We start from the raw sequence: 24,437 nt of genomic DNA on the forward strand, positions 1-24,437 counted from the left end.
GGATTCACCTGCGAGCCCGGTGGTTCTCATGATGGGGGAGAACCGAGCTAGGCTCCCTTAGCCCGGTTCTCCCCCATTGTGAGAATAGCCTCGGTGTCTGGGGATGTTGAAAGCTGTAGTCCAACAACATCTGAGGACCCAGGTATGAGGGCCCCTGGTCTAGGAATTTTGCAGGTATGACAACAAGAAAAGCCCAGTGCTAGATCAGACCAAAGGTCCATCTAGACCAGCATCCTGCTTCCCATACTGGCCAAACTCCTGCCTCTGGAACGCCCATAAGCAGGGCTTGGAGGCAAACCCCTTTTCTTTGCTGCTGCTCCTCAGCAAGTGGTATCCAGTGGCACGCTGCCTCTGGATAAGGAGACACCTAAGTACATGGCCAATGACACATCTTGTAGCAGATTCCACGAGTTAATTCTGTACTGTGTGAAGAAATACTTTCTGACCAGCCAGGAGTACTTGCCTCGCAGGGAGAGTTTTTCATTGGAGCTGGAAACACACCACTGGTCACAACGGTTTCTGCTGCTGGTGGCTCGCTGGTGTTAAGCAAAAGTGCACATCCTGGGGGGAAATAAAATGGGCTAGATAAATGTGTTTCTAGAGGAAGGTCAACCAAAGCTTTACTGTGAAGCAATCCAGCCTGTTCTGTTTCAAGAGTGTACATTTTTAGAGGTGTGTACACACCCGTCGCACGCACACATGCAAATGCAAGGTGGCTTCTTATTACAGGAGAATAACATATGGCAAAAGGCATTTTTCAATATTCTCTGAATGTAGTAATGCAGTTTCATACTCTAGGGTCTCTCCTTAGGAATTATGTGCAAGCGCTCTGGCTCCTTTTTTCACAAACAATGTTTATCCTTGACTTGGGATTTGTTTTCTTCACTTGATCCATATAAAAATGCATCCAATTTTTTAAAATTTGATTTCAAGTGAACCTTTGCTGTTATGAAAGATGCAAAAGTAATATCTCACTGAAGCTGGAGGCTGAAGGTCATTTCTATCACCATAAAAGGTTGCAGGAAAAGAACTCCAAAGAAATGGAAATTTGGGGGCTCTGAACTGCTGAGCCTTAAAAGTGAAGCAACTTTTATCCTTCCTCCAATAAACTGAAATATACCAGGGTTACAAGGCTAACCAGAGTGAGGACCCTCATCAAGCAAAGCAACAGAGATGTCGTTTCTAACTAGAGATCTAAGGTTCATATTTTTTGTTAAAAGAAGACCACTGTTTTCTGTTGCATCACAAAAAAGTGTCTTCTTCTAATCATCCTGCCCTTTATTACATGCAGCTAATCCCTTGTCCCTCATAGCACGGTACCTCTTTGACATACCTCTCCGTAAACAAAAGTGGTTATACTGTGGATTTCCAATCTGCCACATATGAGCCCCTTGGGTGGTTGATGAGCTTTGAGTCCAGCCACAGTATCCATCTTCAAAGGAACAATAGAAGCCAGAGGGAAGTTTTCCTGCAAGAGGAAGAGTTGCGAATTATAAGAGCTGATCAGCAGTTCCTGGGCAAAAACTGAAATAAAGCGTTCCACTGGGTAAGAATGTTGTTACTTCCCAGTGCAGCAGAAAGAACAGCAACATGTTTTTCCTAAGTGTTCCAAGTGCCTCATATCAATTATCAAAGTAACCTTTTAGAACAACCCTTTAAGGTAGAAATGTGTGAAAATAGTTGTGATACGCTGTGTTAGTCAAATATATGGAACAAAAAAAGAATAAGATAGCAAACCTTTTGTCTAGAAGATGCTACCATTTTCTTTTGGTCCTTTAAGATAGGCAAGTCACCTTAAGTGGAGCAGTGGGGAAATGCTTGACTAGCAAGCAGAAGGTTGCCGGTTCAAATTCCTGCTGTTACTATATTGGGCAGCAGTGATATAGGAAGGTGCTGAAAGGCATAATCTCATACTGTGTGGGAGGAGGCAATGGTAAAGCCCTCCGGTATTCTACCAAAGAAAACCACAGGACTGTGTGGGCACCAGGAGTCAACATCGACTCGACGGCACACACTTTTAAGGTAGGCAAGTGTTATTGTTATCTCCAAGTTACAGATGAGGGGGCCTGAGGCTGAGAGACAGGGGCTTATGTTCTTAGCAACTATACTTCGCAAACAGTGAGTTTAAAGTTAGATTTCCTTGCTTCTGACTTAATATAAACTAGGTAAGAAAAATAATAGTGACATTGCGAAGAGTGTACTGCCTCCTATGAAAAAATTCTGCCTCTGAACATGAAGGCATTTCCTGTGCTTCAAATGTACACTGCCTATGAATATAGAGACTCTACTTAGCCAGTATGGGTAAGAGCCGCTGTTACACTCCTCTTTCCCTCAGTGCCCAGAGACAGATTTTGCTTTTCAAAAAACCTGGAAATTCAGTAATCCAACAACCTCCAGTTTAAGTTAAGGAGCTTTAAATTATCACTCATTCTCTAAAAAGCATGGAAATGGTAAGGAAAGGTGCCCAACTTAATTTCTGTGGCATATAAACGAGAAAGGCTTTGTACAGTTTTGTAGATTATGCTGCCTTTAGAAATTAGGCTCCATGTACCCACACTTTGCTTTGGCCATTCAGCTCAATACTGGGCTGGGGAGGGTGATTCAGGCAGAAATTAAATAGGTGCAGCTTCCTCAATCTAAAGTCAGCATAATATACAAGATTATACAAAGTTTTTTATAGGGTGCAGAAGTTGAGATGTTCACCTTAGCTTGCAATGTTCACACTTTTTAGTGCACAAGTGAAAATTTAAAGCATCTCAACCATCATCTTAAGCCAAAGGATTTTGGATTACTGAATATTTCCATATGCAGATCTACCTTGTCTAATGACATGAATGGTGCAACTCACACAGTCAGGAGCACTATGTGTTGCATCGGAACATTCACAGAGCTCTGAATCAAGGTGCTTGTGTTTATTTTGGCTACTGTGGAATCTGGCACTCTATGAAAACTGTACTTTTCAGTGCCTTATTCATACTATATAAGAACATCCCTGCTGGATCAGGCCCAAGACCTATCTAGTCCAGCATCCTGTTTCACACAGTGGCCTTCCAGATGCCTCTGAGAAACCCACAGGCAAGAGCTGAAGGCATGCCTTCTCTCTTGATGTTCCTCTCTTGCAACTGGTATTTAGAGGCATCTTGCCTCTGAAGCTGGAGGTGGCCTATAGCCACCAGACCGGTAGCTATTGATAGACCTGTCCTCCATGAATTTGTCTAAGCCCCTTTTAAAGCCATCCAAGCTAGTGGCCATCATCACATCCCATGGGAGAGAATTCCATAGATTAATTATGTGCGGTGTGAAAAATTAATTCCTTTTGTTGGTCCTAAATTTCCTGGCCTCCCTTTTCATGGGGTGACCCCTGGCTCTAGTGTTGTGAAAGACGGAGCAAAATTTCTCTCTGTCCACTTTCTCTACTCCATGCATAATTTTATACACCTCTATCATGTCTCCCCATAGTCGCCTCTTTTCCAAACTAAAAAGCACCAGATGCTGTAGCCTTGACTCATAAGAAAGGTGCTTCAGGCCCTGATCATCTTGGTTGTCCTCTTCTGCACCTTCTTCAGTTCTACTATTCCTTCTATAGAGGCTGGGTTACTGATAATTACCTGTTTTTACAATAAAATACATTAGGCCTTCTTTAGATCTGAAAGATTTTAAAAAAATCATGCTTGCAACATTGAAATCATCTTAAGAAAATTTCTATGCAGAAAGTAATATAGATTTTTTTTTTAGCCATTGGATTCCTAGCCTTAGCTGAATCAAGATTAAGTCTAATATGCCCATGCTTGAAATCTTAGATAGGTTTGTGGCTGTGCAGAACTTTGTTCTCTGTTCTTCTCTACATCTGTTTTCTGACTCCTGCTCTAGTGCTATTAAGTGAACATTTTATTTTAGCCTACTCAAAATGTAAGGCTAAGGGTATGTAACAAGACTTCTTTATTTCATTCACCTTCAAAAGCACTGCATGTAAAGCTGCTGCTATTTCCATGTTTACTTGAGTTGGGGATAAGCCAGGATATCAGAAAGCTATACCAAAAACCCCCGCCCCTCATGATTCCTCTGGTAATCTAGAGATTAACTAGTTTGTTTATTTAGTTTTATAATCCACCCTATCCCAATGGCTCTGAAGGAAGCTCAGTAAACCAGTTAGTCCCTGAGGTGCCACAGAACGTTTTCACTCCAATCCAGGCATCCATGTTTATTCAGTTGCACAGAGGAATCTCTTGCACAATTATGTAAATGGAGGGAGCCAATCTGCATGCATAAAGTAATATGTGCATAGATTGGCTCCCTACATTGAAAGGAATGTGCGGGGGGGGGGGGGGAGGAGGCCATGAAATTCCATGACAATATCAGAGCTCCTATACATAAAAGAGATTTCTGCATTAGAGCAAACGTGCTTTTGCAGCCATACAGACTCACATAACTAATCTTCTAATATAAAGAACCACAGATTAGACCTCAACTGAAATGGTAGCTAACTTTTGCAGTGAGACAGGAAGCACCGATCCAGTTGCCTTGCCAATGGGCCATCACGTCCCCTCTTCCTCCCTCCTTTCATGGTGAAGGAAGTGCAAGCACATTATTTGTTCTCAGTGTTGTCACACTGTCAACTCCAGTTGGCACCATGGTGCCATGACATCACCACGGTGGCTACAAAGGCCCTGATTGGCTGGGATCACGTGGCGCTTTCCCAGATGGGCGGCTTTACTGTGGCAGGAAGTGCCTTAAGTTAAGTCGTTCTGAGCAGTGCACCAAAGTGCTACTTTTTAAGGATGCATATAATGCCCAGGTACTGTGAATCACCAGGAGCAAAGCTGAATAATGACATTGGCTGTATGAATGATACCTTCTGCTGCTGTCCTAACGTTCTTGTAAATGGTCCCCTCATATGAACTCCCCTGCCCCAGCCTAAGTGTAGCAACGCAAAGTTCAGTTGCCATTTGAGAAAGCTCGTGGTCTGAAGGAAGGAGACATTGTTTTCAGGAAATGGTCTGAAGTAGTTGCTGACAATGGCAGAGAACAGGACCTCAAAGGGGTCCTGTTCCAGGCCCTTTTAAAGTAGGACCTGAAAACATACCTGTTTAGCCAGGCTTTTAGTTTACCATTTTAAAGCTTCAAGTTTTAGAACTTTTATTTGAATTTTTAAATTGTTTTAATCTTGTCAATGTTTTTAATGGTTTGTAGATTGTGAACCACCTAGGGACTTTTTTGTATGGGGAGGTATAGAAATGTAAGAAACAACAACAACAACAACAACAACAATGGCAGAGAACAGGACATTTAAAAGGCACAAAGAAACAGGTTTTGGAGGTTTAGGGAACATTTCGGGGCTCTTCAAAGCGCTCCTTTTGGGCAAAACCTGTTTGCCCACAACTGCCCATTTTTCTAGTGCAGTCCTAGAAAAATCTTTAAAGCTCTTCCAGTTTTTGTTTTTAGAGAAAATACAGAATTCTTTTTCTTTCTTTCTTTCCCTGAATTCTAATCCCCAAACCAGATTGAACCCCATCTTTTGATTATTTTACGACTCCTCTCCAGGGTAAGGTCTGAATAAAATTTCAGAACCAGGGGCATCCAAAATTCTTTTTGGAACAGCTCAGCATGCAGTCTAGTTTAATTCACTTCAGAGCTTGCTGTACAGTATACAGAATGCTGTAAACAAGCCAGAGAAGTCAGAGGGAGACATCTCAGAAGCAAACACTGCCTAGGGTCCAGGAAGGAAAAAAACCCTGCAAGAAAGCTTATTGTGGGAGTAGAAATAGAGATGTATTAAAAGAGCAATTGCTAGCCCTGTGCACCACTTTCTTCTGTCATAAATATGTCTTTATGATCCTCTGGCTGTCTTGTACTCTGAAGGCACAGACTTCTTCACTTATTGTAATGCTTCCTACATGTGGCAAACCACTGACAGCTATTTATTGCAGTTCCACTGAAACCTTTATAGTCTAGCACATGTGTCACACTATATTGTCCTGATTCTCTTTTGGTTTGCACAGAGCACACTCTTCTTAGCATAATCTCAGCTAGCAAAGCCTCTGCACAGAACTCACAAAAATGTCTTCCCGCAGGTCTCATTTGGGAGTTCAGTTGAGTCCACATATGGGTACTGATCACATGACAACTGAATAAAAGAATCTTCAAAGATCAAATGTTTGAGACAGGCCTTCAGAATTATCGCATGCCTAGGGTTGCCACATGTTTGTACATTCTTTGGATACATCAGGATGTATCCACACTACCTTAGTCAGGATATCAGCCATTGTTCTCTGCAGCCCATTAGGCATTGTTCTTGCACTTTGTTCTTTGCGGAGCTTCCTTCTCATCTGACTACAAATAATGTATGAAAATGTGGCAACCTTAGGCATGCAATAATATTAAAGCCCTCAGGTACATATCTTCAGCGTGTGTCAGTGCTGCAGAAAGCCCACTGCCACTGTGTCAACAGCCCTCAGGGACATATTTTTGGAAGGCACAGGGCACTTCCAGAGGCAGAGAAGATCACCCAGCTTCACTCCTCCTCCTGCCTCTGTGGGCCCAAACATAGTGGGGAAGCTCTCCAGCTGTCTTAAGAGCAGCCTCCTGCTGTGAGGATGCAGTTCCCATTGCAGTATAATTAAACTACATATTTGTATAAGTCTGGTAAAAGAAAAAAGCCTTTGGCTGATGCTGGAAGAACCACAGCCCCAAAAGCCCAACCCATGGTTGCCACTGCCTAACCTCAGAAAGCGGGGGCATGTGAAGAAGGATCATGCATGAAGATCTTAACACATGTTAAGATCCTACTGGAGCATTTCATTACATATTACAGTATTGACATAATTCATCCATACTGACATGCCATCAAGAGCAACACCATGTGATGTGCACACAGGTGTGAGTAAGCCCTTTGACAAAATTCTGTCTCTGGTTGAGAGCTGGCCACTTGGGAAGGGCTGCAGCTCAGTTGTACAGCTCTGCTTGCTGAAGGCCCCAGGTGCAATCCTTGGCATCTCCTGGTAGGGCTGGTGTTATGTGCGACTCATCACTGGAGGGGGAAAGGAATGTGCCAGCCGAGAACGTGTACCTTATCCCTGTTGGGCCATTCACCCAACCAAGAGAACCCTATGGTCCTAGGCTGTAGCTAGACCAAGGATTGTTCCTGTTGGAGCTAGGACCCTGGCAGCATCAGCTCTCAGCTGCAGTGTCGCATAGTGACCACTGGGTGGGGGTGAGGGTGGAGTTAAGGGTCATGGATAAAAGTGCTGGACTCCTCCTCTCTTTATTCTTCCAGTGTTAGTCTCCATTTTGTCTCTCCAAAGATCACTGTTTGTTTTTGTCTCTCTCTTCAGCTATGAACTAGAGCTGAAATTAAGCTGCAGGCTTTTAAACACCCATTTGTAACCTTTTCTTTAAATAAATCCTTGAGGTTCTTCAGTACTAAAGAACTGTCTCAAGACCTCTTGCTTTGCTGCTTTCTCACGAAGCTGGTTTTGCTTTGCTATTTGGGGACTGAACTGCCATTCTTCCCTTACAGTTCAAACAGGAAACAAGCTGTTCTAGTAAGAACGAATCTGCCTACATTCCTTTCACTAACTCTACAAGTGGACTAAATTTGGTTGAAATCAAGGTCTACAAGTTAGATCACTTGCACCTCAAATATTCACGCATCCACCATCTTGGATTGGGTTGGATTACATCATCACAAACTACACCATTGGGGCATCCCTATGTGTCCATACAGCTGCAGCAAATGTGGTTCATATCAGTTAGGTGGTTCACAAGTTAGGACACTTGCGCCTCAAAAGTGTATGTGTCTGCCATCTTGAACTGGGGTGGATGACATCATCACAAACTACACCATTGAGGTATCCCTGGATGTCACTCACTTCAACTGTTCCAAATTTGGTTCAAATCGGTTAGACAGTCCTCAAGTTAGTGCACTTGTGCCTCAAAGGTTTATGCAACCATCATCTTGAATCAGGGTGAATGACATCATCAGAAACTACACCATTGAGGTGTCCCTATGTGTCCCTACAGCTGTAGCAAATTTGGTTCAAATCAGTTAAGTGGTTCACAAGTTAGCCCACTTGCGCCTCAAATGTTTGTGCGCCCGCCATCTTGGATCTGGGTGGATGATATTAACTCAGACTATGCCATTGAGGTGTACCTGTGTTGTCACTCATTGCAATTGAACCCAATTTGGTTCAAATGGGTTAGACAGTCCACAAATTAGACGGCTTGTGCCTCAGAAGTTTACATGGCTACCATCTTGAAATGGAGTGGATGACATCATCACACACCACGTCATTAGGGCACCCCATGTTTCCCTACAGCTGTAGCAAATTTGGTTCAACTCAGTTAGGCAGTTCACAAGTTAGCCCACTTGTGCCTCAAAAGTTTGCGCATCTGCCTTCTTGGATCGAGGTGGATGACATCATCACAAACTATGCCATTGAGGTGACCCTGCTTGTCCCTAAAACTGTACCCGATTTGGTTCATATCAGTCCAGGCGTTGTGAAGTTGATAGTGGGGGACACACACAAACGGGGGTGGGGTGGGGACATGGACACACACACAGAATGATGGATGATCTCATAAGCCTACTGGAAAGTAGGCTAAAAATGAGAAGAGGGATTCTTTTCTCCCCTAATATCTCTTATATTGCTAATGAGATGGAATAACAAAAGCAGAATGCATTCATTGACATACAGTCAAGGCACACACTCAAGGCAGAAACAGGTTTCTGTTTCAATAACAGCAGCAAGTAAGCAAATAGAACAAAAACGCAAAGACTAAAGGCAAAAAGCAGAACCTCAGAATAAACTGCTCTCCCTGCCTAAAGCGGGGCTGCTCAACTTCAGCCCTCCTGCAGATGTTGGCATACAACTCCCATAATCCCTGGCTATTGGCCACTGTGGCTGGGGATTGTGGGAGGTGTAGTCTATAAACAGCTGGAGGGGGCGCTACGTTGAGCAGGCTTGCCCTAAAGGCTTGCTAAAAAGCTTTCCAGGCTGACTTCTTCCAACCTAGATGTTTTCAAACCATGTTAGTATCCACTCAAGATATTGTCCTTCTGCTCTGAGAACACTGTTTCAGACCCCAGAGAAACAAATCTGTGTGCTCATCCCTGCCCCATTCTAAAAAAACAAAACAAAACAAAACAAAACAAAAAAACTAGAGATGCATGAGCTCATTGTCACAAGCCCAATTTTGTTTTGCCCAGGTTTTGTTTTGACTGGGAGTGAAGGCCATGCGCAGAGAGTGCACAACACGAGGTACTTCTGCTATCCTGCTGTTCTCAGCAAAAACAGGACCGGGAATAAACAGCACAAAATGGTTTCTCTTGGGCCAAAATGCCTCTTCTCTGGCCCTTTTGCCAATTTAAAATTAGTCACCCACCAAAAACACCCACCAATCAAGCGCTGTCCATAACACTGGGAAAGAGAGCTTTCTCAAACCCAAGAAAGACTTTGACCATTGCTGAAGGTAACACCAAGCTAGGTGGATCAACAGTCTGACTCACTATAAGGCAGTTTCATATGTTCATTTGTATGGTACTGTGCATACTCAGTATTAGGGAACACATGTCCTGAGAAATTAAAGAAAAAAGAAGGGCCAGTCAGTCACAGGTTTCCCCACAGATCAATGACAGAGCACATGCGTAGCATGCGAAAGGTTCCAAGTTCAATCCCTGGCATCTTCAGGTAAGGCTGGGAAATACCGCTGTCCAAAATTCTGGAAAACTACTTCCAGTCAACACTGACCTATGGTCTGACTCATGAAATGGCAGCTTCATACTTTCATGCCACCCCTATTTTATACAAGGCTAGTCTGGATAGACAAGACCCTGGACTCAAATTTCTCCACTCCCATAGAACTCTCTGGTAAATATAACTGGTTTTTGTAGGCATTATTGTGTTGTGAGGAGGGAGGGGGAGAATCCAGCAAGCCAATCACAAAATTGCTACAGGAAGAAAGCGTGTCTGGTTCGCACATTATATCCAGCACTCTGTAATCCAAACATGACGGTGCAGTCCTCAATTTATTGGGGCGGGAATCCAGCATGTGAAGGAAGAGCAATGCATTATAAAAATGCTCTATAACTATTTCCTTTGTGGGTAGTTTTGTGCTGGCTCACATCTATCAACACAATTCAAATGAATCAGCCCTTTTCCATCACAGGTTTTCACTTGTAAAATAGCCTCTATGGAGTTGCCAGTGCATTGTAGTCACCTGATTGTGTTCCAGCTTAAAACTCACACAACTCATTTCCTGTCTCAACAAGAGGATATGCCAGGAAAACTCATCCCCTAAAACTCATTCCACATGCTTCCATCTGCCCACACACAGTGAGTGAAACGTGAATCAGCGTGTTTGATGGTATTCAGGCACATAATTCAAGTTTCTTGGGCTGTTTCATGTGATAACCTAGACCCATCTATTCTTTCTCTCTCCCTTTTGTTGCAGCAATATCCTTTCAAAGAGGTTCCATTTTCGCTCTCTGAACATACCTCTAGTTAACAAGAGAGAAAAGTGTTCATGAGACCTATTTCTCGTTACATAGAAATTCCATGCATAGCGCTGATGTCCATATACCTTCATTATCCCATTCATTCACACAATAGGGTTGACTGTTTTGTGTGCTAGACCCCTCCCTATTTGACATAAAGTATGTGTGTGTGTGTGTGTGTGTGTGTGTGTGTGTATGTGTATGTGTGTATATCTATCTATCTATCTATAGGTTTGTACACATATATACTGTATTTTGGTACCAGAGATACAATTATGCCAAAATAAGCACCTGGAAAAGCCCAGACTCTAGTGCACTGTTATATAAAATGGCAGAACTATACTGAGTTGCTGATCATACTCATAAAGTACTCCCTGCTAACTGAGCAAAGAGGCACCTTTCAAAGTGGTGATTCTCTTATATTTAGCAGGAGGAGAACAACTGGTCCTATCCAAGCCCAGCACAGCATCCCACCCATGGTTGCTGCCAGTGTCTACCTTGTGTTTCTTTTTAAACTGTCAGCCCTTTGGGGACAGAGAACCATCTTATTATTTATTTATTTATTTTTCCATGTAAACGGCTTTGAGAACTTCTGTTGAAATGCGGTATATAAATATTTGTGGTCATAATTTCATCTTCTAGCCAAATGGACTAGAGGCACATTTCCTGGATAACAGAGTTTTCAAAAGCACTCTTTGGTTTCCCCCCATTCATATCAATTCATTTTGGATATAAATGATCAAGAATGCAGATGAGATGTCAGGAGGGATGACTTGCAATAAAGAGCCAAGTTTATTTCTTTCCCCAAAGACACTCAATGCTCAAACTTTGCTTGACTCTTAGGATCTAGTCAGATGACACATTTGGGCTTAGAGGAAGAAATTGTCCACCTCCTTCAGATGAGCTAGTGACACCGGTTTGTTCGAGTGGGTGGTGGTTTGGTTCTATAATTAAGGTATGGAGAATTCTAAGCCCCAGTTCAGACTTCTTGGAGTGACTGCATTATGTACAGGAAGCCCTCATCCACAGACCCGTGGATTGCAGCTTCCACAGTTGGAAGACCCAGTTCCTGGGTCTTCCAGTTCCTTTATCCGTGGGAGACCCAGTTCCTTTATCCGTGGGTAGAAAAAGTAGGAGACATTCACCTATTTGCGATTTTGAGCATCTGGAAATGACTTCCAATGTAATTTCTGTCTGCCCCCCCCCCTTGCTTTTCTGGACCCTATCCCCAGAGACCTCCTCATCTGAGCCCCACTCTTGCTCCTCCCCCCAGGAGCAGCAGCAGTGATTGACCGGGCCGTTGCTCGCTGCCGCCACCACCATGGCTGCTTGTTCCCCTCAGGCCGCTGACAGGCCCAGGCCCATCCCTTGCCTGCCTGCCTCTGACTATGACCTCAGTAGCCCCAAACAGCAGCAGTGGTTGACTGGGCCCTTCCTTGCTGCTAGTGCTGCCATGGCCACTCATTCCCCTCAGGCTGCTGACAGGCTCAGGCCCGTCCCTTCCCCTTCCTTCTGTCTCTCTTCCTCTCCCTTCTTTTTCTCTCTTTCTCTCTCCTCCACTCACCCTTCCCCACTCTTTCTTCCCCCTCCCTTCATGTTTTCTCTCTCTCTACCTCCCTCCCCAACCAGTAACAGTTGCATTCCAACTGACCTTAAACATCGCAGGCTCCTCCACCTTATCTGCATAGGGAATCCCGACTGCACAATCACCACAGTGCCACAGGCTCCTCCTCCCTATCTGCATATGGAATCCCCACTGCCCAATCACCATGGTGCTTCTGCTCTCACTGGCTCCTTCTCCCTATCTGCATATGGAATCCCCACTGCCCAATCAGGTGCTTCTGCTTGCAAACTCTGTCAGCCAATCGCCTCCATTCTACCACGTCCCCACACATGGCCTGTCTTGGAGAATTAATAATATAGATAGATAGGCAGGAATGCAATGAGGGCCACTTGTAGTTTGTGCTGATCCAAGGCAGAGAAATATTATTAAACCACAGTCCTGACTGTACTTACTGCATAACTGTCCCTCATCCTCTCCCTCTGTGCAGTCTCTGATGAAGTCACACACCTGTCCGACCTTGATCACTGTTCCATTCCAGCAGCTGAAAGAACTCTGCAGGGCCATTTTAGAGCTGGAGGGAGATCCTACAGGAAAGAAAAACAGAGACTCGTTCAAACCATCACATAGCTCTTTGTGCAGCGTGTATAGCTATGTAGATTCTCCATCAAAGGACTGCAGTAGCTGGAAAATGTAAAGTGAATCCTCTGTGGGATATAAAGCCCACTTATGACTGATACAGACTGATTGTCAAATGTCATGATCATCACAATCTGTTCATTACATCTTATTATCTTTATATGTCTTTGAATGTCTATGGGAACAATTCAGATGCGCTCTGCAAAATTCCCATCTTTTTCTCTGAGGTTGAGCTGAAGTCATGAACTGCTATCATGTAATTTATTGGAAAGTGCGTTTCAGGAAGAAGACCAGTCACTTAAAATTCCTACTCTTCAGTCGTACTCTCTGTACTTTCAGCAGCTAGACTAAATGCTGTGCACTGCAACAGTTTTTCAAGTTTGTTAGTGTATAGCTAGGCTGGCAGCACTGGATCCTGACGTTTCTTCCCATTCAGTAAAAATGGTTAGAAACCTAGTTCACAGCTTCCTGCTTGTACCAACCTCAGCCAAGAAGTCATCAACTGCAAGGAACCATACAGTGGGGTGATTCACACGATCGTCCTCGGCAGCCTGGGAGGGCGCGGGGGGAAGGCTGCACTTAATCTACCTTCCCCCTAGATGACCAAACTTTCCTTTCTCAGCATACCTCACCCACATAGACAGTCCTGCTCTGTGAAGCACAGAGCAGGGCAGAGGGATCTAGGGCCAGAAACTGTTGTTCCAGATATCCCACAATGCAACATGTGTTGCATTGGGGATTCCCCCATCAGATGAGTGCTCTATGTGCCCATCTCTGTGACTTCTTGGGCTGCATACAGCCCAAAGAATCACACGATACTTGGTAGCTGGGATAAGGGTGTGAGAGTACCCTTAACCTTGGCTAAAAGCCGGGTTTGTTAAGGGAGTTAGGTGGGCGGGGAGCAGTGGGATCTATGAGGATCCTGCCGCTTCTCACGACTAGCCTAGCGCTGCTTGGGGCAGCCCAGGCAGGGTCAGGCTGGTCATGAGAACAGCCTCAGTAGTTAGCTTCCCTCTCTTTTTTCTATCCTTGAGAGGCCAAATGTATAATAAGGGCAATATCTGGTGGTTGTGAAGGGGAAGAGAGAACATTCATCTGGAAGTTAACCTGAGATCTGCACAAATTCCACTGACATGTATGGTGTTCTACTAGCATGTTCTCATTATAGTTTTTAAAATTACATTTCATTTCATCAATATACCGCCCACCCAGAATGGCTCAGGTGGTTAACCTGTTATTTTTTTAAAAATAACATTTTAAAATTATAACATAAAGATACAATAAAAACGGTTAAAATTAACATAAAACTCATTTAAAAAATCATTTAAAACTAATTAAATATTATTAAAAGCCAGGCTGAAAAGATGGGTCTTTAGGGCTCTCTTGAAGAGCTCCAAAGACAGTAAGCCACATGCAGCTCCCATTCATTTTGTATGAGTTGCACAGGAGTATATCCCATGAGTGTGGCCTTTGCCTACTGCAAAACGATCAATACCAGCTAATGTCTTATAAGCCCACTCACATTTCAACACTAATTATTTTTACTAGTTTTCCCTTGCATTGGTTAATGAACAGGTTTTATAATACAATACGGATTCCAGCAGACCATCATGAATGAACAATCTCAGTGATACAACTAGGAGTTGTAGGACAGTTAAAACCATCTTGTCAGGACTGGGGCTTGATTTATAGACAGGTTAGAGAAGAAGAGGGGTGCTTTTAAATGGTGCTATCTGAAAATTTGTCCTAGCTACCATTTTAACCCTCATTGCCATAGCAGCTGAGAGTTTAGTGAGCATTAAAGAACTGATTCTTGCTCCACTGTTATGAGTAATGGGGAAGGTCTCTACTTAAAAGTTGGGGCATGAAGCCCAGAACAGATTAATTGATTTATCCATGATAATAAATTCTTAGGAGAGGAGGAAACTGAGTCTGTGTTTCTCAGATCCCAGAGCTAACTTCTTACTAAGATAGTAATGATCCAAAGAAATGGCCGGTTCAGACAATACTTCATCTACCTAACTGACTACATAAAGATAAGGATGTATGCACATCATGAATGAGAGGATAACTGTTTTTGTGGCAGCAAGCATGAATTGTCCCCTTTGCTAAGCAGGGTCTGCCCTGGTTTGCATTTGTATGGGAGACAACATGTGAGCACACGTAGACTGTGCATCGACATGTAAACTGCAAGATATTCTCCTTAGGGGATGGGATTGCTCTGAGAAGGATGCAGAAGGTCTCAAATTCCCTCCCTGGCATCTTCAAGATAGGACTGAGAGAAACTCCTGCCTGTAACCCTGGACCAATGGTCTGACTTGGGATATGGCAGCTTCCAACGTTCCTATGAATGTGCACTTTCTCCCCCTTTCCGGATGCGTTGGGCCACCTTTCCTGGATAGCAGGGGGTGGGTTCATCCAAACCGCTCTTCTATATGTGCTACAAATACTAGCTTCTATAGCAGGCCTGCTCAACTTAGGCCCCCCAGCTGTTTTTGGACTACAACTCCCATAATTCTCAGCCACAGCAGCCAATAGCCAGGAATTATGGGAATTGTAGGCCAACAATTGCAGGAGGGCCGAAGTTGAGCAGGCCTGTTCTAGAGCATGTAGAAGGGCATCCCCATGAGACTGGGGAAGAAGTGCTCCTGCATGCTGGGAGCGGAGAAGGATGTGAACCTTCATGGCACACACACATTCTTACCATGTGAGGTAAAGCTGGCGGATAAAACATAGTCCAAACCGACCCAAAGACTCTTTGATGCTGTGCTTTCTTCTGTGCAATCATGGAAGAGGTCATTAAATGTTTCAATGAACACCTTACAAATATTAGCATGGCTCTTTGACCATCAGCAGAGTAAAACAAGCAGAAGAATCATTCATTTATATCTGGCTCAGGTCAGTAGGCACCAAAGTGTATTACATTTTGACAGCTGCCTGAGTGAGCCTCTCTCGTCCCAGGAGTAGATACTGATACTGTTCCTCGTAGACAGGTTTCTACTGGTCACTTGCTCTCTTTGTTACTGATACTAAATGAATAACAACAACAACATTACCATTATCACGATTATTTAATTATTTAGTTCTGATGGTATACTGTCAATGTAATGGACCCCTGAAATTTTGTATCAGAAGATGGGGGGACAGAAGAAGTGGTTGGTTCAAGGAAGCTCTTGCTGGTGGTAGGTTTTGAGAAGAGGTATGGAAAAGGAGAGGCGGGTGACCTGGTATACAGAAGGCAGCAAAGGGAGCAACTGGCAGCAGGCAAGTTGAGAAAGGAATGAGGAGGACGTGAGAGGAGACATTTCGAAGGATCAAGTGATGCTAATGTGGAATATGTGATCAAGAGAAGAGGGTCATGGTTCACACCTTCTGCCTCATCTATTTTGAAGCTATTCAAATGCACAGGCAAAACCATTGGTTCTTGATGTTGCTTCCAGGTTCTTGATGTTGCTTCCATTGGGCAGTTGTATTCCTTCTGTTTTTGTTATTTTTCCTCTTTTCATTATTAATGCAGCACACTTGTCTAGTCCAAACTCCATTGCTATATCGCTACTGAATATACGGACAGTGTTTTGCAGTATTTAGTGTTTATTATTATTATTATTATTATTAATAATAATAATAATAATAATAATAATAATTTTAAAAAGCAATGTGTATGTGGAGTACACAGTTAATCAATGGCGAGACACTTGGACAGGTTAGCATTAGAAGAGGCATTTTCCAAAGGGACTCACTATCCCCTCTGTTGTTTGTAATTGCCATGACCCCACTTTCACAAGTACTAAACAAAACAGGCCTCGGATACCAAACATCTAAAACATCAAGTCAAATAAACCATCTGCTGTACATGGACAATCTAAAGTTGTATGGAAAGTCCCAATCAGAAATCGAATCACTGCTAAACACTGTCCGTATATTCAGTAGCGATATAGCAATGGAGTTTGGACTAGACAAGTGTGCTGCATTTATAATGAACAGAGGAAAAATAACAAAAACAGAAGGAATAGAACTGCCCAATGGAAGCAAGATCAAGAACCTGGAAGAGAAAGAACCTTACAAATACTTGGGCATTCTTCAGGCTGATAACATCGCACACACTGAAGTTAAAAGAAAAATTGGAAGTGAATACATCAGGAGAGTTAGAAAGATCCTCAAGTCCAAACTCAGTGGCGGGAACACCATACAAGCCATAAACACCTGGGCTATACCTGTTATCAGATACACTGTAGGAATAATAGACTGGACCCAGGCAGAGCTAGAGACACTAGATCGTAAGACCAGGAAAATCATGACCATCAATCATGCTCTGCAACCCCGCAGTGATGTAGATAGGCTATACCTCCCTCGCAGCTCAGGTGGAAGAGGAATGCTGCAAGTCCATCAAACAGTAGAGGAGGAGAAAAGAGGCCTTGAGGAATATATCAAGGACAGTGAAGAAGATGCACTTAAAATGGTCAATAACGAGAAACTATCAAACACCAATGAAACAAAGCAGGCCTACAAGAAAGAACAAGTCAAGAACCGAGCAGAAAAATGGAGAAATAAGCCCCTGCATGGTCAATATTTGCACAATATAAGTTGAAAATCAGACATCATCAAGACCTGGCAATGGCTTAAGAATGGCAACTTGAAGAAAGAAACAGAAGGTTTAATTCTGGCTGCACAAGAACAGGCGCTAAGAACAAATGCAATAAGTGCCAAAGTAGAAAAATCTACAACAAACAGCAAGTGCCGCCTTTGTAAAGAAGCAGATGAAACAGTGGACCACCTGATCAGCTGTTGTAAGAAGATCGCACAGGCTGACTACAAACAAAGGCATGACAAGGTAGCAGGGATGATACACTGGAACATCTGCAAAAAATACAAGCTACCTGTAGCCAAGAATTGGTGGGATCATAAAATTGAAAAAGTTGAAGAAAATGAAGATGTAAAAATATTATGGGACTTCCGACTACAAACAGACAACATCTGCCACACAATACACCAGATATAACTGTAGTTGAGAAGAAAGAAAAACAAGTTAAAATAATTGACATAGCAATACCAGGGGATAGCAGAATAGAAGAAAAAGAAATAGAAAAGATCACAAAATACAAAGATCTACAAATTGAAATTGAAAGGCTGTGGCAGAAAAAGACCAAAATAATCCCAGTGGTAATTGGCGCCCTGGGTGCAGCTCCAAAAGACCTTGAAGAGCACCTCACTACCACAGGGGCCACAGAAATCACCATCAGCCAATTACAAAAAGCAGCTTTACTGGGAACAGCCTATATTCTGTGACGATATCTATAACTGACAATAAAATTCAGCCATCCCAGGTCCTTGGGAAGGACTTGATGTCTGGATAAAACAAACCAGTCAATAACACCTGTCTGACTGTGTAAACAAGGAATAACTATTATTATTATTATTATTATTATTATTATTATTATTATTATTATTATTAAAATTAAGCACATTTTAAAGCATCTTTGGAGTGCACCTGATTTCTTTTCTGGTTTTAGCTAGTGCTCCTCTCCCTCCTTTTACTTTTGTTATTATTGGGAGTTAGGACATAAAGGCTGAACTATCTTTGAAAGGGCCCTTTAAGACTAAAGTCTTGAGGACACTGCTGGATGCATGTCCCCCAACCCCCATCCACTATGGCTATAAATAATAATTACCTATTTCACATTTCTATGCATGATGTTTGGCTTATTGGTGCAAAAATGCTGTAGAAATATACAGGTGAAGCTCGAAAAATTAGAATATCGTGCAAAAGTTCATTAATTTCAGTAATGCAAATTAAAGGTGAAACTGATATATGAGATAGACGCATTACATGCAAAGCGAGATAAGTCAAGCCTTAATTTGTTATAATTATGATGATCATGGCGTACAGCTCATGAGAACCCCAAATCCACAATCCCAGAAAATTAGAATATTGTGAAAAGGTTCAACAGTCTAGGCTCCAGGTGTCCCACTCCAATCAGCTAATCAATCCATAACACCTGCAAAGGGTTCCTGAGCCTTTAAATGGTCTCTCAGTCTGGTTCATTAGGAATCACAATCATGGGAAAGACTGCTGACTTGACAGTTGTGCAGAAAACCATCATTGACACCCTCCATAAGGAGGGAAAGCCTCAAAAGGTAATTGCAAAAGAAGTTGGATGTTCCCAAAGTGCTGTATCAAAGCACATTAATAGAAAGTTATGTGGAAGGGGAAAGTGTGGAAGAAAAAGGTGCACAAGCAGCAGGGATGACCGCAGCCTGGAGAGGATTGTCAGGAAAAGGCCATTCAAAAGTGTTGGGGACTTTCACAAGGAGTGGACTGAGGCTGGAGTTAGTGCATCAAGAGCCACCACACACAGACGGATCCTGGACATGGGCTTCAAATGTCGTATTCCTCTTGTCAAGCCGCTCCTGAACAACAAACAACGTCAGAAGCGTCTTACCTGGGCTCAAGAAAAAAAGAACTGGTCTGTTGCTCAGTGGTCCAAAGTCCTCTTTTCTGATGAGAGCAAGTTTTGCATCTCATTTGGAAACCAAGGACCCAGAGTCTGGAGGAAGAATGGAGAGGCACACAATGCAAGATGCTTGAAGTCCAGTGTGAAGTTTCCACAGTCTGTGTTGATTTGGGGAGCCATGTCATCTGCTGGTGTTGGTCCACTGTGCTTCATTAAGTCCAGGGTCAACGCAGCCGTCTATCAGGAGATTTTGGAGCACTTCATGCTTCCTTCCGCAGACGAGCTATATGGGGATGCTGACTTCATTTTCCAGCAGGACTTGGCGCCTGCCCACACTGCCAGAAGTACCAAAACCTGGTTCCATGACCATGGGATTACTGTGCTTGATTGGCCAGCAAACTCGCCTGACCTGAACCCCATAGAGAATCTATGGGGCATTGCCAAGAGAAGGATGAGAGACATGAGACCAAACAATGCAGAAGAGCTGAAGGCCGCTATTGAAGCATCCTGGTCTTCCATAACACCTCAGCAGTGCCACAGGCTGATAGCATCCATGCCACGCCGCATTGAGGCAGTAATTGCTGCAAAAGGGGCCCAAACCAAGTACTGAATACATATGCATGCTTATACTTTTCAGAGGTCCGATATTGTTCTATTTACAATCCTTGTTTTATTGGTTTCATGTAATATTCTAATTTTCTGGGATTGTGGATTTGGGGTTCTCATGAGCTGTACGCCATGATCATCACAATTATAACAAATTAAGGCTTGACTTACCTCGCTTTGCATGTAATGCGTCTATCTCATATATCAGTTTCATGTGCTGGTCAACGACCGTAATAAAGATTATTATTATATCAGTTTCACCTTTTAATTTGCATTACTGAAATTAATGAACTTTTGCACAATATTCTAATTTTTCGAGTTTCACCTGTAAGTTGTTGGTGACTCACTGCAATAACGTTATCATACTTTATCTTTAGCAAAAAGGAAAGTACAACAAACCTATTTTTTGAACAGCCTAGTCAATTACAGCAGTCCCCAGAACTTACAAAAACAATTATGTAGAAATCTCCTTGCAAACCTTTGGGAGGGTTTGGGCTCTCCCTGACTTTAAGCCCTGGGAAGACAGCCTTTCCAATGTCTCTGGACAAGCTGGCCCTGAAACCCAGGAGAACTTTGAATGTGGCTTCCCATAGAAAGCAAGGAGATTCTATGGATTTACAGATACAGAGAATCTCCAATATGAACATGTGGCAGTGTGAACTTAAAGATGCTCTTTAAATTGCAGCCTAATGATGCACCCCATCCCTGCCAAATGATTTCTGCACTACTGAGGGAACCCATTGTTTTGAAATAAAAAAGCATACCTTGCACTACAGTTTTCTCTGTTATTTCTTTTATGTGGATGAATAGAGTTCAGCCAACAAAGTAGTTTCTTTTAATGATAACTACTAAATCCCTTCTAAGAAAATAATCCTACAAAGTAAAACAAATAGGAGATGGCACAAGTGAGCCATGGGCTCTACAGAACTGTAAAAGTAAAAACCATCAAATAATTTTTATAGCTTTAATTTTACTTGTTTATCCCCTGCTCCTTCTTTGTTATGCTCTCTCAGAAGACAGAAAATAAAATCTTGAGTTTTTGATGGATTTGGCCCTTCTCCAGATGTTGTACAATTTTCCCTCCCAGTACTTGCCTTTCAAGCCACCTAATGGCACATCAGGGGAATGACTTTCCTAGGGAGAAAGAGGTTGCTGGTTCGAATCCCCACTGGTATGTTTCCCAGACTATTGGATTTTTCCCAGACTATGGGAAACACCTATATCGGGCAGCAGTGATATAGGAAGATGCTGAAAGGCATAATCTCATACTGTGCGGGAGATGGCAATGGTAAACCCCTCCTGTAGAAACCACAGGGCTCTGTGGTTGCCAGGAGTCGACACCGACTCAACGGTACCCTTGACCTTTATTGGCCTTTCAGAAAAACTTGAAAGACATGAAACTCTTTTAATGACTGTATCTGGCTGCTGGATTATAATAGATGAACATACAGCCACCCTTGGATTCTTCTATATTTGATCATTGTACAGTTGAGTCATTTTCACATTTTCACATCATATCTAAGATGGAGAGGGGAGATGGATCATATGGACTGCGCCCTCTTTGACTTCCATGCATTTGACTGCTCCTAGTGCATAGAGTCTACAGACATACAATTTGAATGCATGAAGGTGATCCCTGTGGTAGCAGAGACCCTGCTCTCTGCACATAGAGATGATAAGTACATGCAGAGACACTCTTACCCCTGGACCTCTGGGCTGAAGTCCAGGGCCTCCACACCCCCTGGGCTACCCCAAATCCTCTTTAGTCTGTCCCGGGTGGTGTGGTGGCTGTGCCACTGGTCTGCACTCTGCTGGGTGGCTGAGCGCAACCTCTGCTTTAGAGAAAGAGGGGGGAGTGGGGAAAGAAATATGTGGGATGAGAATATGTTTCTGCTAATATATATTTGCATAAACATAGCTGTTTTGTATACTTACATTCTTGTGAGTTCAGTTTCTGTTTGTGCCCTCAAGAACCCATGTGCTAAACATACTGCATGTATCACAGTGTGTGTGTGTGTGTGAGTGTAGGGGGATGATGCTTAACTTGCAGCGGGGAGCAGGGGGAAGCTCCAAAGGCCTGTAGGTCCAGGCTCCAAAATTGCTTAGGTGCACTTCTGAGTGCATGTAGGGCAGGGACAACAATAACAGCCGCCACCTCCATGCACTCATTCTACCCATGATGTGAACATGTGGCAAGACTTGGATGAAAGCATTGGCCTGGATATAGATTATCCTTATGTGAGCAGATGGAAACCCTCTCCTCCTGTACAATGGGAAATGCCTTTGCTTTCTCTTCATTTCTACCTCCCATCCACCACCCCTCCGCCACACTACAGCATACTGCACCACATCTCATGCCCCCAACATGCCAAAAGTGGAGTGGTGTTTGGGGGGGTGGGGTGCTATGAACTGCAATGAAAAGGAAGAGGCAGGAGAGGTCTAAGTACAGCTCTGCTGAGGCTTCTCTGAATCCAAGTCTAGGGATGTGCACAGAACGGGATTTCTGTTCCCTTCTGAGCCTGATTTGTGTGATAACAAGCCAACCAAAAAGCAAGGAGCAAGGAGATCGCAAGCCAATCAGAAGCCAGTGCCAAAACCAGTCAGCAAGGGACAAACAGGCCTCCAAAATGGCATTCAGAATACTCGAAACATTCCGACTGAGAACACTGTCATTCCGTTCCGAGCTCGAAACAGGCCCTTCATCTGAAGGATGTTTTGTTTGGAGCTCAAAACACTCTAAATGGCCAGTTTCAAGCCGGAACATTTCAAGTTTGAAACGTTCTGCACATCCCTATCTAAGTTATTGTGTTCAAAGTGATGTGAGGATATATATTCTTTCTTTAGTGTTAATCTGTGATGGCTCATTCACACATGCAAATCATTATCTCATGTTGCCTTATGAATATGAGAGTGTGAGCAATTTAACCTAATTTCCAGTTAAATTGCAGGTTGGCAAATAGAGGCTCCAGTTTCTAGAAACCTACCATCTTTCAGTTGATTACACTATATCAGTTTTCCTGACTCAGTTTTCCTGACTCCTGTCACTGAAATTGGAAGCAGCACTCTTTGTTTTAATGGTCAAGAATATGGCATATGTAGACAGAACTGAGACAAATATAGACACTATGGTCACAGATGACTGAGCCAGGAAGAAATTTCACACACTATCACTGGTGTGTATAAGGCCAATTTATATGTTACAATTTCACTATATAGACATAATCGCTGAGTAGGAAAATGCATAGGATAGGTGCACAGTAATTTAATTTCTTAAAAAGTTGGAAGACAAAGGATGGGTTGATGCCTAGTGAGAAGAGGATTGAGAAATGTATCACCAAATGGTCATTCCAGTGATCCTTTTGTGTGGTTAAGTGGGATCAGTTCCAGTTTGTGACTCCTGAGGATGTGGACAAGCTGATTGGAATGGTGCGGCCTACCACCTGTTTTCTTGACTCCTGCCCAACATGGCTTATACTATCTGGCAGGGGGGTTGTTGTAGAAAGCCTGGTAGAGATTATAAATGCATTTCTGAGGGAAGGCAGGATGCCTCCTTGTCTTAAGGAAGCAATTGTTAGACCACTTCTGAAGAAGCCTACCTTGGATCCCTCAGAGCTGGGCAGGTTCCAGATGGTGTCCCTTGGAGACTGTTCTTCAAAATCTGAACTTTTGTATGGTGTCCCTCCGGGCAACATATTGTCTCCAATGTTGTTTAACATCTACATGAAACTGCTGGGAGAGATCATCAGGAGATTTGGTGCAGGGTGCTATCAGTATGCTGATGACACCCAAATCTACTTCTCCATGTCAACATCATCAGGAGAGGGCATAACATCCCTAAATGCCTGCCTGGAGTTGATGATGGGCTGGATGAAGGATAACAAACTGAGATTGAATCAAAATAAGACGGAGGTACTCATTGTGCGGGGTTGGAACTTCAGATAGCAATAGCACTTAGCAATAGCACTTACATTTATATACCGCTTTATAGCCGGAGCTCTCTAAGCGGTTTACAATGATGTAGCATATTGCCCCCAACATTCTGGGTACTCATTTTACCGACCTCGGAAGGATGGAAGGCTGAGTCAACCTTGAGCCCCTGGTCAGGATCGAACTTGTAACCTTCTGGTTACAGGGCGGCAGTTTTACCACTGCGCCACCAGGGGCTCTGATTTTGATGATTTTGATCTGCCTGTTCTAGATGGGGGTCACACTTCCCCAGAAGGAACAGGTATGCAGTCTGGGGGTGCTTCTGGATCCAAGCCTCTCCCTGGTGTCCCAGGTTGAGGTGGCGGCCAGAAGTCCCTTCTATCAGCTTCGGCTGATACGCCAACTGTGTCCATTTCTTGAGATAAATGACCTCAGAACAGTGGTACATCTGCTGGTAACCTCCAGACTGGATTACTGCAATGTGCTGTGTGTGGGGTGCCCTTGTTGTGTGTAGTCCAGAAACTACAATTGGTCCAGAATGCGGCAGCCAAGCTGGTCTCTGGGTCATCTCAGAGAGACTATATTACTCCCGTATTGAAAGATTTACACTGGCTGCCGATAAATTTCCGGGCAAAATACAAGGTGCTGGTTATAACCTATGAGGCCCTAAACAACTTGGGCCCTGGGTATTTAAGTGAATGTCTTCTTTATCATGAACCTCACCGCCCATTGAGATCATCAGGAGAGGTCTTGTCTGCAG

At 43.3% G+C, this 24,437-nt stretch overlaps 1 protein-coding gene across 1 annotated transcript in view; it reads right to left on the bottom strand.

The window, feature by feature from the left end:
* Positions 1 to 367: 367 nt before the first annotated feature.
* LOC128339399 (ALK tyrosine kinase receptor-like) overlaps positions 368 to 24,437 on the bottom strand; it is a 168,506-nt gene continuing 144,436 nt past the window's right edge. Inside the window, exons 3-5 of the mRNA XM_053283229.1 lie at positions 12,509 to 12,640; positions 1,334 to 1,468; positions 368 to 561 (exon numbers count right to left, since the gene is read on the bottom strand). Of these exons, the coding sequence (XP_053139204.1) occupies positions 368 to 561; positions 1,334 to 1,468; positions 12,509 to 12,640 (461 nt within the window). The remainder of the gene's footprint in view (positions 562 to 1,333; positions 1,469 to 12,508; positions 12,641 to 24,437) is intronic.

The sequence above is a fragment of the Hemicordylus capensis genome, chromosome 1 (assembly GCF_027244095.1).
Source record: "Hemicordylus capensis ecotype Gifberg chromosome 1, rHemCap1.1.pri, whole genome shotgun sequence".
NCBI lineage: Eukaryota > Metazoa > Chordata > Lepidosauria > Squamata > Cordylidae > Hemicordylus > Hemicordylus capensis.